General features: G+C 34.3%; 1 protein-coding gene across 2 annotated transcripts in view; it reads left to right on the top strand.

Annotated features, from left to right (window-relative positions):
- The window catches only part of IPMK (inositol polyphosphate multikinase), a 46,505-nt gene that overhangs the window by 12,492 nt on the left and 17,303 nt on the right, over positions 1 to 16,710 (top strand). Inside the window, exons 2-3 of one of the 2 annotated variants that reach the window (XM_039871833.1) lie at positions 2,379 to 2,464; positions 7,246 to 7,342. In XM_039871833.1, the coding sequence (XP_039727767.1) occupies positions 2,379 to 2,464; positions 7,246 to 7,342 (183 nt within the window). Of the gene's footprint in view, positions 1 to 2,378; positions 2,474 to 7,245; positions 7,343 to 16,710 lie in introns of both variants that reach the window. The other variant, XM_039871832.1, reaches the window with a different exon arrangement.

The raw sequence follows: 16,710 nt of genomic DNA, 5'->3' as shown, positions 1-16,710 counted from the left end.
AGAAGCTTGAGCAGACTTAATCCACCTTCAGTGTATGACGAGTGCGAAGTTCCTCTGTTGTAATCTTATGTTTAGAGTGGAGCCGATTGGCCAAATAATTTTTTTCAGTATTCCTGTTTAATGTTCTGCTTTAGGTCTTTTTTAGAATTTCTGTTTCTCTCCTAAAATACCTCATCAATTCAGCATTTATATCTATTTTTTTCCTATAATTTCTTTAGCATTTTTATAATTGTTTTAACATCCTTGTTTGCTACTTGCAATTACTTGTAACCATCTGTTACTTACAAATCATCTGTTAGCTTCTATTAACTGTTTTCTCTTGATTATGCATCACATTTTGTTGATTTTTTTGATGTGTTTTGTAATTTTTAATTGGATTTTTCACATTTTATTTAAACAGTGGAGAATGAAGTGCACTATGTTTAGCTTTGTTTTGATCCACATGGAATCTAAGCCCTTTCCTCTGTTAGAGTTAGAGGCTGATAAGTAATATTCCTTCTAGAATTTAGTTGAGCTATTGCTGAGCTACAGTCTTAGATTCAGTACATCTGTTATTGGCTCAGTCTTCCAAAGTGCTTTGCGCGCGCGCGTGTGTGTGTGTATCTCAACAGTTTTTCAGCTGGGAGGAATTTGGCTGCCGTTTAAGATATTACTGGTTTATTTTTGGATCCTGAAACTCATTCACAGGGAGAATGCCTGGGATTACCATCTTCTCTTTCATGGCTACTTTTTCTAAAAACTTAGATGGGGCATGTTGCAGGGAATAGTGTGAGAGAATTGCTGGAACAAGCAATCTGTTTTTGTGTTAGTACTGTTGTCTCTAATCCAGCATGCTACCCAACACTGTTGTCTACAGTCAAGCTGAGTTTTTCTTGCCCACTAAAATGTATTTGTCTAATGGTAGGTTCACCTGTATCTAGACTAGGTGCCTGCCCTGCCATGGTTCTCTCCTTATTTATGAATGTTCCATGTTCCACACCTTCTGGAATTTAGTTTATCAAGGCTTCTTTGCATCTACCATTCTTCATTAGCTCCCAGAAAATGTCTCAGGTGTGAAGGCCTTTCTTGTTCAACATCCCAACCTTCAGGAATAAAATATCTCTAAAGTAATTTTTAGTTATATTTAGAATACTTTTTAAATCCCCAAAATCTTTTGACTGCTTATCAACCAATCTTATCTATGTGGATTAATATTTATATACTATATCTAAGTCTTAAATAACTCAGTAACTGTAGCTCTTAAATTTAGACTTTCTGCTTCTGTTGATTAAATTTTATATTTTTATTATGATTAAAAATTTTTAACACTTGCCAAAGGAGTATAGAAACAAGTGGCATGCATGTTTTATCAAAGTTGTAAATAGCTTAATTTCTTTCTTTCTTTCTTTCTTTCTTTCTTTCTTTCTTTCTTTCTTTCTTTCTTTCTTTCTTTCTTTCTTTCTTTCTTTTATTGTTTATTGGGGTAACATTGGTTAATACCATTATATAATTTTCAGGTGTACATTATAATTTGACATCTGTATATTCTATTGTGTGTTTACCACCCAAAGTCCAGTTTCCTTGAGTTACCATATATTTGATCCCCTTTACCCACTTCATCCTCCCGTAAATAGCTTTATTTGAACCCTGTTCTAACTAGCATGATTTTGTAAAAACTCAGTATATGAAAATTTAAGGTTTTAACATACATTTTTGGGAATGAGTCTTCATGGTATAGGGATAGGGCCAGTGCTAGTACATATGATGACTTGAGAAAAAGGCTCCTTTGAGTAGGCAGATTATAAAAAGGTATCTCGTCCTGCTTCACGCTTGGTACCCCCACTTTTCCTATTGGCTAGGTGCCCTCATTCTATCGCTACAACTGTACATAGTGCATCTGAATCAGGAAAAAAAATTTATAATGAAAATTATAATTTGCTTTTTTATAACAGATGAGAGAAACATAAAAAATAACCAAGTAGAAAATTAATATAAGACCACCATTAACATTTTTTTCTTTATAAAAGTGGGATCAATTTTTATTATTGCTTTTAACTTGCTTCTTGTTTAAATTAATATCTCCTGGAAAGTCTATTACTGAAGAGTCTCTATAAAAATGTACACATATGTTCTATTTATTAGAAAGTCTGAGGGGTTATACAAGAAATAGTAGTTGGAGACAATAAAACCAAGCTATTTAGAATTTGTATTCTGGTGCTTTGCATATAACAAGCCCTGAAACATGTTGGTTGAATGTTAAAATTTCTGAAATAAGTAAAAGGAAACCCTTAAATTGATGAAAGTGGTTTATCTGTAACTTCAGGAACAAATCTAAATCTATCCTAGGATGCAAGGTACACTATTATTAAAGCATTAATAATCCAATTTTTGTTCTATAGGTATATTGCAACATCCAGATGGCACAGTTTTGAAACAGTTACAGCCACCTCCAAGGGGTCCGAGAGAGCTAGAATTCTATAATATGGTAAGTGAGGTAAGATTTGTTTTTTTGTATTCAAAGTGTTTTTCAGTTTTCTGGTGGTGACTCAGTCAGAAATATATTTGACAGCATGTCAGTATAATGTGTGTGCGACTGAAACAAAAGCTTTCATGAGATGCAATGCTTATCTTTACTGGTGCAGCCTGGTATTTTCTGTTCTGATCCACTAAATTGATTTTAATTAATGGGTTGTGACCTATATTTTGAAAAACACCTAACTGAGAGACTATTTGTATTTCTCATAAATGCTGAGTTTAAATAAGTTTTTACTACAGAATTTCTTAGAGCCTAGTGTTAATGTGCATTGCGAATCTCCACAGAGGGGGAGAAAGGGTCAGACTTAACATCTAATAAACCACATGACTAGGAACACTTTTTAGTACATTCACACTGTTTTGCAACCACCACCTCTGTCTAGTTAGAAAATATATTTATCACCCCAAAATAAAACACTATCGCTTAAGGCATGATGCCCTATCCTTCCTACCCCATCCCTGGCAATCACCTGTCTGCTTTCTATGGATTTACCTTTTTAGTATTTCATATAAATGGAATTATATGATATATGACCTTTTGCATCTAGCTTCTTTTTAGCATGCATTTGTACTTTGTAGTGTGCGTTTGTACTTTGTTCCTTTTTTATGGCTGAGGAATAGTCTATTATACTTACATACCACGTTTTGTTTATCTTTTCATCTGTTGATGGACATTTGAGTTGTTTCCACCTTTTGACTTCTGTAAATAGAGCTTCTGTGAATATTCATGTACAAGTATTTGTTGGAATATCTGTTTCCAGTTCATTTTGGGTATATGCCTAGGAGTGGAATTGCTGGGTTATACACCTTTTTGAGGAACAGTCAAACTGTTTCCTCAAAGTCGCTACACCATTTTACATTTCCATCAGCAATGTATGAGGCTTTCAGTTTCTCCACATTCTCACCAACACTTGTTAGTATTTTTTTTTCTTAATGGCCATCTAAGTGAGTGTTAAGTGTTACTTCATTGTGGTTTATTTTGATTTGCATTTCCCTAATGACTAATGATGTTAAACATCTTTTTATATACTTACTGGCTATGTGTATCTCTTCTCTGGAATAATGTCAATTCAGATCCTTTGCTCATTTCTTCATTGGGTTATCTTTTTTATTGTAGGAGTTCTTTACATATTCTAGATACAAGTCCCATATCAAATATTTGATTTGCAAATATTTTCTCTCATTCTTTGGGTTGTTTTTTTTCTTAGTAGTGTCCTTTGAAGCACAAATGTTTTCAAATTTTGAAGTTTAGTTTTTTCTTTTGTCACTTGGTAGATCTAAAGTCCATGAGATTTATGCTTATGTTTTTTTCTAAGAATTTTATGCCATTAGCTCTTAAGTTTAGATACAAGTAAAAAATACAAGCTAATGCAAAAAAAACAAGTACTGCTATAAATGCTTTACCAATATAAAAATCATTTAATCTTTACAACTGTGAGCTGAGTACTGTTATTATCTTCATTTTATATTTGTGTACACTAAGCCATAATTAGTTTAAGTCATTTGACCATGAACATACAAAAGTGAATGGTGGTCCCAGGATTTGAATGTAGGCAGTCTGACTCTAGAATATATGCTTTTAACTGCTATACACTGTCTCTTTTTTTGAAAAAAGTATTTCATATTTACTCTTTAAAAGTCTTATACATAATTAGTTAGTTATTTTTCTAGGTATCTTATTTTTTTGTTTCAATTGTAAATATTTTTAAAATTGTTTTCCAATGATAGCTAATATATAAGAATGAAATAGATATTTGTCTAATGTTCTTATATCTAGTAATCTTGCTGAACTATTTTTAACTCATATTTATCTGAGATTCTCTAACATTCTAATTGTTTTCTCTATAAATAGTTATATCTTCTGGGTTTGGAAGTTTGGTTTGTCCCTTTGGAATCCATATACTGTCAGAGACTTCCAAACCAGTGCTAAGTAGAAGCAATGCTGGGGGCATCTTTCTCTCATGTAACAGAAGTGCTTCTAACATTTCCCCATTAAAGTATGACTTTATGCTTCTAATATAAATTATGAGTTTATGCTTCTAACATTTCTCCATTAAAGTGTGACTTTCTAAGGTACTTCTTCCCAGGTTAAGGGAATTGCCTTTTGTGTGAGTCAAGGTTCTGTCAAGAAACAAATGATACACTGTCAGTTTAATAAAGGGATTGTTTACAAAGGTGTGGTCAGAGTTTAAGGCCATCTGTTAGAGATAATGTTATGCCATCCCTGGGCCTGAAAGGGCAAAGAAGAGGGAGTCGTTACTGGAACCCAGCTTTATGAGAAGATATGAACTGATAAGGAAAGAACCAGAGATGTAAATAACCTGACCTCAGCTCTTCTACCCTCCAGTCAGTTGTACCAGTAAGACACAATGACAAGAGGTCAGGGGACCCCACTGATGCAGTTAAAGTCAGGTTCTTCAGTAGAAAATTGTGGAAGTGGAAAAGGGAAGATATATAGCATCCTTTCTATTTTTGTTTCAGGAAACAATTTAAAATATGAATAGGTATTGAATATTTTTCAGCTATCTTTTTTGTGTCTCCTGAAATGATCATATGAGTTTTCCCCTTTAATCTGTTAATGTGGTAAATGCTGTAATAGATTTCTAATATTATATCACCTTTCATTTTTGGATAAAACCTACTTGGACATTTAAAAAAAATTAATAGCTTTCATTACTGTTTTTCATTACTGTTTCATTACTCATTTTGTTTGCTAGTGTTTTATTTCAGATTTTTACCAGTTATGCTCATAAGTGATATTGAACTATTATTTTCTTCACATATTTTTCTTGTCTGATTTTGATATCAAGTTTATTTTAGTTTTATAAAATGAGTTGAGGAGCATTTCTTTTTCTATTATGTGGGAGAATTTGTATTACATAAAAATTTTGTTCCTTAAAACCTCGATCGAACTATAAATTCATCAGAGCAGCCTGTTTCCTATCTCCATTTCTCTTTCCGCCTTTTCTTCTTTTCATCCTTCTTTCCTCTTTCATTTTTTCCTGAAAAGGGATATATTTTTCATCAGTGATTCTTTAACCAGTTACTTAAATGTCTTGATTTTTTTATTCATTCATGTGATAGCAAAATATAGTTAGATAATATTTTTATATGAAATTGCCCACTTGGCAACTTTTTTTATAGTATTTTTAAAAATCTCTGCCGTATCTAGTTGTGACTCCCTTTTTATTCCTGATATTGTTTATTTGCTGCCGCTTCTCAGTCAGCTTGGCCATCAGCTTTCTTGCAGTGTAGTGGTCAGGGAAGAGTAAAAGATGCCAAGATTTTTACATGTTCAGTATTTAAACTTTTATTTTTTGCTCTTCTTATTTTAGTAGAATAATTCTGTCTTCATCTATGCCTGATCCCTAAGTTCAGAGATCTTTTGGTTCAAGTCTTCAGAGTGGACCTCTGAAACCCAAACATCACCGCTTAGCTTAAGGCTTTTAGTTTCCTCTTTATTTTAGATCCCTATGAATTTCCTTTTTTCCTTTGGGAGCTCAAATGTGCATTTAAAAAAAATGTTCATTACATTTTATCCTTCATTTCCAGGTTATCTTGTTTGGCATGTTGTAGTAAATACCAGTTCTACTACTTTAAAAACTTTTTAAAAAGAAGAAAGTTTACCTCTGCTCTTCTAGTTCTTTTATCTTTTTTTACTTGTAAATGTATGATGAGCTTCTTTAGGTTAGAACATAGAGATATACTTGGTTCCTCCATCTTGTTACGTCATCATGAACACTCTGTCTTCATTGTCATTGTGCCAAGAACAGAAGGATAATAAAGTACACCCTGCTCTTAATCACCTTGGCCTGGAAGTGACTACTATCACTTCTGTTCACATTTCAACAAGGGAGGATGGGAAATACAATGTAGCACATAGATATTTGGTGAGTCTCTGCCAAGCTTGAGTTTATTCTGTAGAATTAGGCTGTGTGTAACTACTCAACATGAATATGGCTTCACATATATAATGAGAATTCTAATACTAAGATTTCATAAGCATTTTACACTAGTGAATTTTAATGGTTTTGGATAATTAGGTAGACCATATTTGAAAGAGTTAATACAATGTCTTACAAGTTTTTTTAAGAAAAAAATTAAAGCTCTCGTTCCAAGGTATCTGGACATTTCTCGTATTTCCTAAAATTATTACTGGTTGTAAATCAAGGAATTAAATGAGCAATAATTAGACTTATATTGAGGTAAAGGGTAATTTTTTTTAAGAGTAAAATCACAACTCCCTTTTATATTTGGTTAAACTCATTATTGAATGAGGGAACCAGGCAAAACTAGTTTGAAAAAGAAATCTAAGAAGCACAAATTTATATGAAATAAAAGGAAGATGAAATGAATTTACATGTGGGCACTAAACTCCCACTTTCCATAGAGGGTGGAGGGAAGTCAATTGAACCTTCTCTGGCTGGAATCTATTTGCATGTATATGGACAAGAATATTTTGTATTCACTAAGCTACAGCTTGCTTAGTTGTAAAATAGTTCAAGGACAATGAAAGGCTAGAATTAGATAGTTGAGATTCTCTAAACAATACATCATTTTTCATTGGAGACACATAGTACTCTTTTTATACTTATTCTCTATTTACTTCCGATCGAAACTCATACCAGATGAATTATGATTCAGTAGTAGTGTTTTATTTGATAAATATATAGGGCAATTATAAAGCATTATAAGAAACTAATATGCAAGTGTTATATTTCTCTGTTTCAGGTTTATGCTGCTGATTGTACTGATGGTGTTCTTTTGGAGCTACGAAAATATTTGCCAAAATATTATGGCACCTGGTCACCTCCCACTGCACCAAATGGTAATTTTTTCCTAAAAATCTGTCTTTTATTCTTAATTCACGAGGGTAGCTTTTTAAAAGTCTTTACATAAAAGTAACCTAGTATTATAAAAACAGCATATATGTGTTTTTTCTAATCTTTCTCTGCTTTATTAAAGAAAACTTATTAATACTTTTGCTCTTCATAACCAGTTTCATAAGTGATATATGAAACGTTAACGACCAATCTATTATAATTGAATGAAAATATGTATACTAGTACTTAATACTGTATTAATTTACAGATGTTCTTTTTTCCTAATTCACTGGGATTTTTTTCCTTTTTTCATTTTGATCAGGGAGTATATTTTCTTTGATTAACTTCCTCTCTATCTCCTTTTCCACTCCTTCATCCCCTACCTGTGAGCTTTAAATTCAAGTGTTTTAAAAAATACCAGTAAGTTTCATAGTTAGAGGGCAAACTGATCTATGTAAGGACACAGCATTTCTCTCTTAATATTATTACTTGCAGCACTATTTGCCATTTCAGGGCCTTTGACTGAGCAGACAATTTAATTAAGTAAGCAGCTTGACTGTGTAACTATTGAAGAAGGTTTGTGAATGGGGTAAGAGTTTCAAACTTGACAGAGTTTAAGAATAACCCATAGGCTTGTTAAAATGCACATTAATAGGCTCAACTCCCAGACATTTTTGTTGTGTAGATTATGTTGGAATTCAGTGATATGTTTGTTAAATAGAAGCTATAGCTTTTTGTATGTAGATAGGGCTTTTGAGAACAGAAAAGAAGGGGCTCAAGTTTAAGCTTGTTCTTTTCCTCAGTTGTCTTCCTTTGACTCATTGACTGTGCATCAAGTTTCTTTAATAGAGAATTGTGGCTTCCCTGTGAGCATCCTCAGGTAATACTAAATTGATGGTTCCCCTGGGTATTAAGGATTCTCCTATACTTCAGTTGTATAAAAAAAACAGAAAAGTTGCTCTTTCTCTTTTCCTTTCCTTCCCTACTTCTACCTTCCTTTCTTCTTGCCTGCCTGCCTGCCTTTCTTCCTTCCTTCCTGCCTTCCTTGTCTTTTAGTCACACACACGTGTATGTTTCTGATTCAGATCAGCATGTTGCTTAAATTATTTCACAAATTATGATCAATTTTGCTTTGTACAGATTTCCATTATAATGTAAGATACCTAGATTCCAATTAACTTTGCTACTGATTGCTGTTTAATTTGGAGCAAATCATTATTCTTCAATAAAGTGACATTGAAGAATTAACAGAGGTTGCTGAGGATGGTGTTAGATATCTAGATAATTAAGTGCTTAATTTAAAAAAATGGTTTAGAAAGGGGTAGAATAACTGAGCAAACAGCATGATTATTTTGAAAAGTCGAGTATACAGAAAGAATTTGGATAAGAGAAGAAATAATTTAAAATAAAATTTTAAAATGTAGTTTGGATTACTAGCACATAATTTAAATTTAAAAATCAAGGACTTGCTTGCAATCAACAACCGTTTTTGGTCTTCTAAATAAACTTGACGGACGTCCATGCTAATATAGAAAGAACAGTAAGTTTGAGGTCAAAAGACTTGGCTTTTACCTTGATTGTTTCCAAATTTTGTGAACTTGGCGATTCTGGGAAACACGGCGGAGTAAGAGATGTCCTCAGATCTCTCCCTTTGAAACAACAATAAGCTGAACATCTAAAACTGAACAAAAACCACCCAAACTGCACACTAGCACGTCTGAGTGTGGGATCTGCACATAAGAGGTACCACAGGTCAGAACCCCAGGGTTGTTGGGCGGTGGACTAGGAGTAATAAAGAAGCTGCCTTTCGCAGCTGCCGGAGCTCCTTGGAGGAGGAGGGGGAGGGATGAAGGTGCAGTGACTTCCCTGATCAGCCTGCCTGGAAGTGCTGAAACTTCTAGCAGCCAGCACCAGGGCCCAGACGGAATAGCAGAAACAGTAGTTGATTTTCACTGGCCCAGGTTCCAAAACCGAGGCTGAGCAAAAGCAGCCCCCAGCCTCCCAATCCAGAGAGCCCCTCCCCCCATACCCTCGAGAACGATCACCGCGGAGCCCCAGGGGAATTTGAGCAAAAGTTGCTGAGACTGAAGTTACCTCTCTCAGCCTCTGGAACTCCCTCCAGGAGGAGGGGGAGGGGAGAAGGTACGACGACTTCCTTGATCAGCCTGCCTGGAAGTGCTGGAACTTCTAGCAGCCGGCACCAGGGCCCAGTCATCAGGGCAGAAAGCAGAGAAGCGGGATGGGACCGCAGAGAAACAACAGTTGATTTTTACCAGCCAAGGTTGCAAAACCGAGGCTGAGCCACAGCCCCCAACTCCCAACCCAGAGGGCCCCTCCCCTCATACCCTTGAGCTGATGAGACCGATCACCGCAGAGCCCCAGGGGAATCTGAGCAACTGCTACCAAAACTGTTGCTAACACTGACAGGGACTGAAACAGAGTAGCAAGTGTGATTAAATATCTACAAGAAAATAAAAAAGACATTTAGGCTTTATGTAAAGCAGAGATCCAAGAGGCTTTGACGCCACCTACTGGAAACTAAAAGAAAAGCGCCTTCTTTGTAGCAGGCTAAAGAGAGACCTTTATATGATAAATCTTTCTGGGAATACAACAGAATACATTTCCATTAATACCCAGGCGGAGAACTAGTCCATTTAACACCATGAACAACCAAGGTGACAAGACATCTCAGAAAGAAAGAGAAAAATCTCCAGAAAATAAGCTTACAGACATAGATATATGTGACTTAAATGACAGAGAATTCAAGATGGTACTTCTGAAAAAACTCAGTGAGATCCAAAACAACTCAAATCAACAATTTCAGGAATTGAAATAAACAACTAGATGAGCAGAGCAAGGAGATTGAAATTCTCAAAAGGAACCAAATAGAACTTCTGGAGATGAAAGACACACTGCAAGAGTTGAAAAATAAAATAGCAAGCTTGGAAAATAGAGTCAACCAAATTAAGGAAAGGATCAGTGATATTGAAGACAAATCTAGAAATAAATCAGAAAGAAGAAGAGAGAAACCGAAGAATGAAAAATAATGAAAGAGAAATACAAGAACTAGCTGATACTATCAGGAGGGGAAACAAAAATAATGGGCATTACCAAAGGTGAGGAAAGGGAGCAGGGACAAAAAGCATTTTCAGACAAATAGTGGACGAGAATTTCCCAAATCTAAGGAATGAGCTGGAGCTTGGAATTCAAGAAGTCAATAGAACACCCAATTATCTCAACCCAAAAAGGCGTTCACCAAGAAACATTGTATTAAAGTTATCAAAAATCAACAACAAAGACAGAATTCTCAGTGCAGCCAGGGAAAAGAAGATGGTAACTTATAAAGGAAAACCCATTAGATTATCTTTGGACTTCTCAGCGCAAACCTTACAAGCCAGAAAGGAATGGAATCAAATATTTAAACTATTAAGTGAAAGTAACTAGAAAGTAACAGCCTAGAATAATGTATCCAGCTAAGCTCTCCTTTAGATATGAAGGAGAAATTAAGACCTTTTCAGACATACAAAAATTGAGAGAATTCTCCACTACAAGGCCTACACTACAGGAAATACTGAAAGGTGTCAGCTCATCTAAAACAAAATGACAAAACAAAACAAAAATACATTATTAGGAGTAAAGTGACTATCAGGCAAATAGAAGCAGAGGAGTGCAATCCTTACTAAGAACAGGGCATTATAAGCTAAAATAATAAGAGAATTGCTATAGCAAGATAGTAATGAACGTTCAGCATACCTAGGGACAAACTGAGATGATGACTGAAAAGGGGAGAATTCAAAGATCTAAATTTGCAAAGGGGGAGGGAGATATAAGGCACATGCAGAAGAAAATGGTCGATTGTATATATACAACTATCCTTTTCATATTCGTAATGGTAACCAAATTTTGTGAACTAACTCAACCTTTCTGAGCTCTACTTTTTCTATAATTGAAGCTTATACCCCATAGAGTTGTGAAATGCAGGTTATGTCATGTGAGAATGCTTCGCAAACTCTAATACTCTTGAACATAACTGGAAATATTAGTGCTACTGAGATGAGAAAATGAGGTGAGGAAAATGGAACTAGAACAGGAGAAAAGGAGTTGGAATAAAAAGTATACATATATAGAGTGGCTCAGCAATACCAACAGTTGCCTTAGGGGATTTCCTATTCCTTCTTTGTCAGCTCTGGAAGAAGTTGCACAAAACTTACACCATGCAGCTTATTTAGCTTTGATGTTGCTAGAGAGTTCTGCAATCATCTTTCTGTTTTTATCTTTTTGATTATATAATGAAATAAATAGAAGATGGAAAACTTATACATGTTTAGCCCACAAGATCATGAAAACAAATAGAGTTGACCCTTGAATAGTGGGGATCAGGAGTGCCGACTGCGCCCTCACCCCATGCCCCACAGTCAGAAATTTGACTATTAACATTTGACTCCCCAGAACTTAACTACTAAAAGTCTTCTGTTGACCAGAAGCCTTACTGATAATATAAACAGTTGATTAACACATATTTTGTATGGTATATGTGTTATATACTGTATTCTTACAATAAAGTAAGCTAGAGGAAAGAAAATGTTACTTTCAAAAATAAGAGAAAATACATTTACAGTGTTTATCGAAACAAATCCTCATATAAGTGGACCGACCCACGCAGTTCAAACCCTTGTTGTTCAAAGGTCAACTGTATTTTCTTAAATTTTAGTAGAATACTATGATTTGTATTACTGTATTTTACAAAGTATTAAATTAATGACAATTTATTACTTATTTTTTTTTTGTGCATCTTATGTGCTCAGGGTAGTTTTATAAAGCTTAATATAGTTCTTATAATCTAAAGTAGTAAAATGTAGAAGGTACCTATGAATTTGCTGAGCAAATTATTGTAGCTTGAGAGACATAAGGGTATGCTGACCAATATGTTTTTCTTTTCAAAAATGTTATAGCAGTTTTATTGACATGTAATTCACATATCATAAAACTCACCCATTTAAAGTGTACAATTCAGTATTTTTCAGTACTTCATAGAGTTGTAAAGTTATCACTGTTAGGCAATTTTAGAACATGACTAAAGGAATTATTTTTTTAAGATAAAATAATTATTGGCAATTATCTTTGATAATTTTGGCCTAGTTATATATATTAAATCTCATTTATTACATGTATATAAACTCATAGATTCCTAGTACACATACCATCAAAAGCCTCTTGTTGATAGTTATTTGGGGGGATAGAAAAATATATGTTCAAGTAGGTTTGAGCAAATTGAGAGTTCTCAAATATATCTCCAGCCTGGTTGATTGGTAGGTTTCTGGATCTAGTTACTAGTCAAGTTTCAGGAAGCACAGACTGAAATAAGCTGGCATATGTGACTATTCCTTCCTCCTCCCTCTTTACCCCAAATTTGGAGGCTCAAGGTTTCTACTTACAGTTGTTTCTACTTTCAGCTTCCATTGCTCTCTGAAATGGCTGATGGTTGATGTGGAAAGCAGAAGCAAGGTCTTCCGTTTTTCCATTTGTCTTCATAGTTGGGCAGGGGTTTCCTGCATGGCCTTTTCTTCTTATTTGAGAGGTTTGGAAATGGAGGTGATAGCCAATGCCTAGTAGATATGGTGGGAAGAGTTTGATAAACTTGGAATCCATATTCTCACAGTTTATACAATCTGTAATACTCATTAAGAGGATCTAAATAAGCCTTCTTTCAACTCCCTAAGTACCTTCTCACTTTTCTTTAAAGGAACTAGTTATCTCATCTTTATTTCTTAGTTATTTTTAGGTCTTTTGATTTTTCCACAATATTTCAAATGTTTACATTCTTCCTTTGATACTGGGAAATTTTCTGCTTCTCAGAGTGTCTGGACTGTATTCTAGCAGTAGAAAATTTGCTATAGGAATTTTTTATGTTTATATCTTATAAAACAATAGAAATACTATATTTAATTTATATTTAAGATAATTATATTTAATTACCTATATTTAAATAGAAAATATATTTAAATAGACTAGCTTCTTTTTTAATTTTTATTAAGTTCATTGGGGTGACTTTAGTTAACAACATAAGTTGCCAGTGTACAGTTCTATAATACATTATGTGTATATTACATTGTATGCTCAACACCCAAAGTCTAGTCTCCCTCTGTCACCATAAATTTGACCCCCCTGAAGCCTCTTCATCTTCCCCCTGCCTCCTATTCCCTCTGGTAACCACCATACTGTCGTCTGTGTCTATGAGTTTATTTGTTCATTTGTTGCTTTCTGTTTTATATCCCACATATGAGTAAAATTGTATGGTTCTTATCCTTTTCCATCTGACTTATTTAGCTTAATATGATACTCTCAAGATCCATCCATGTTGTCGCAAGTGGCAATATTTTTTTCTTATGTTTGAGTAGTATTCCCTTGTATGTGGGTACCATGTTTTCTTTATCCAGTCATTCATTGAAAGACAGTTTGTTTCCATGTTTTGGTAACTATGTATAATGCTGCAGTGAACATAGGGGTACATATATCCTTACAAATAAATGTTTTCAAGTTTTTTGGGTAGATACCCAGAAGAGGCATTTCTGGGTCATATCATAGTTCTATTCTTTATTGTTCGAGGAACTTCCATACTGTTTTCCAAAGTGGCTATACCAATTTACATTCCTGCCAGCAGTGTATAAGGGATTCTTTTTCTCCACATCCTTCCAGCAGTTGTTAATTTTTGTCTTACTGATAATAGTCATTCTCCTAGGTGTGAGGTGGTATCTCATTGTGGTTTTGATTTGCATTTTCTTTATAGCCAGTGAAGTTGAGCATCTTTTCATGTTTGTAGGCCATTTGTATGCCTTCTTGGGAAAACTGTTTGTTTTGGTCCTCTGCCCATTCTTTAATTGGATAGTTTGTGTTTTTTTTTGTTGTTGAGTTGTATGAGTTCTGTATATATTTTGAATATTAGCCCCTTATTGGAGGTACTCTTTGTAAATATCTTTTCCCATTAGGTTGGTTGCCTTTTTGTTTTGTTGATGGTTCCTTTTGCCTGCAAAAGCTTTTTAGTTTGGTGTAGACCCATTCATTTATTTTCGCTTTTACTTCCCTTGTCTTTGGGTTCAAATTCATAAAATCCTTTCTGAGACCAAGGCCTATAAGTTTACTACCTATGTTCTCTTGTATGTATTATATTGTTTCAGGTCTTATATTTATGTTTTTGACCTATTTTAAGTTAATTTTTGTGTGGTATCAAATAGCAATTTAGTTTTATTCTATTTCACGTGGCTTTCTTATTTCCCAAAATCGTTTTTGAAGAGGCTTTCTTTTCTCCATTGTTTCTGGCTTCCTTGTTGAAAAGGGAATGACAATGGATTTTTGTTCATTGATTTTGTGTCCTGTAACTACTGCATTTATTTATTGTTTCTAATAGTTTTTTTTGGTGAATTCTTTAGGATTTCTATATAAAGAATCATGTCGCCTGCAAAAAGTGGCAGTTTTACTTCTTCATTCCCAATTCGCATGTCTTTTATTTCTTTCTCTTGCCTAATTGCTCTGGTAGGACTTCCAGTACTATGTTGAATAACAATGGTGAGAGTGGGCATCCTTGTCTTGCTCCTGATCTTAGAGGAATAGCTTTCAGTTTTTCACCATTGAGTATAATAGCTGAGAGTTCATCATATATGGCCTTTATTATGTTGAAGGACTTTCCTTCTATACCCATTTTATTGAATGTTTTAATCATAAATGGATATTGTATCTTGTCAAATGCTTTTCTTCATCTATTGGTATGATCATGTGACTTTTATCTTTTATTTTGTTAATTTGGTGTATCATATTGATCATTTTGCATATGTTGAACTCTGTACTCCTAGAATGAACTTCAATTGTTTGTGATATATTATTTTTTAAACATATTGTTGTATTTGATTTGCTAGTATTTTTTAAGGATTTTTATATCTATATTCATCAGAATACTGGTCTCTAATCTTTGTGTGCTTCTTTCATTCTCAGTAATGTGTAATCTTATACTTGTAGAATCTTACACTATCATCAACAGCATGAAGTATATAAATATTTTGCACGTGGTAACCATGTCATCAGTAAAGTCAGTGGGAAATCTAAAAAGGCTGTTTAGAACAGCATGAAGTGGTGTATTTTGCAGTACCTGGTAGTTATTTTTATGATCCTTACCTAAAAAAATTAAGGAACTATAAAAAGCCTATATACTTTGCATAAATTAATAGATAAATGATAGATGTATCTCTTATAGCTATAGCCTCTTAAACTTAACTGTATTTCTATTCAGTGTAATGAACTCTGTATTTTTGGGGTGGTGTCCTATGTTTTCCTTATATTTTTTAATTTAATTTTTTTATTATGGTGACATTGGTTAACAAATTCCAGTAGTTTCGTGTACAATTCAACAGTAAGTCATATATATATTGCATTGTGTGTTCGCCACCCATAGTTAAATTTCTTTCTGTCACCACATATTTGACCCTTTACCCAATCTACCTCCCCATTACCCCCACCCTCTGATAACCACTAGTCTATTGTCCATGTCCCTGAGTCTCTGTTGTCATGTTTGTTGCTTTTAGATTTATGTCCTACATATAAGTGATATCATGTGGTTTTCAACTTTTTCTGTCTGGCTCATTTCACTTAGCATGATTATCTCGAGATCCATCCATGTTGTCACAGATGGCAGTTTTTCATCTCTTCTTATAGCTGAGTAGTATTCCATTATATATATGTACCACAGCTTCTTTATCCAGTTATCTATTGTAAGACACTTCGGTTGCTTTATGTCCTGGTCACCGTGAATAATCCTGCTATGAACAATTCTTAGTTTTTTGAGGAACCTCCATACTGTTTTCCATAGTGGCTGTACTAATTCGCAGTCCCACCAGCAGTGTATGAGGGTTCCTTTTTCTCTGCATCCTCTCCAACATTTGTTATTACTTGTCCTGTTGATGATAGCCATTCTAACAGGTGTGAGATGGTATCTCATTGTGGTTTTATTTGCATTTCTCTAATAGCTAGTGATGTTGAACATCTTTTCATATGTTTGTTGGTCATTTGTATGTCTTCTTGGGAGAAGTGTCTCTTCAGGTCCTCTGCCCATTTTTTAATTGGATTGTTTGTTTTTTTTGTTGTTGAGTTGTAAGAGTTCTTTATATATTTTAGATATTAGGCCCTTAGTGGAAGAATTGCTTGCAAATGTATTTTTCCATTCAGATAGTTGTCTCTTTGCCTTGTTGATGGTTCCTTTTGCTCTGCAGAAGCTTTTTAGTTTGATGTAGATCCATTCATTTATTTTTGCTTTTACTTCCCTTGTCTTTGAGGTCAAATTCATAAAATCCTCTTTAAGTCCAAGGTCCATGAGTTTAGTTCCTTT

This window comes from Pteropus medius, unplaced genomic scaffold, assembly GCF_902729225.1.
Source record: "Pteropus medius unplaced genomic scaffold, Ma_sr-lr_union100, whole genome shotgun sequence".
Lineage (NCBI taxonomy): Eukaryota > Metazoa > Chordata > Mammalia > Chiroptera > Pteropodidae > Pteropus > Pteropus medius.
Note: the sequence above shows the minus strand (reverse complement) of the source record. Positions and strands in the feature narration are given on the sequence as shown.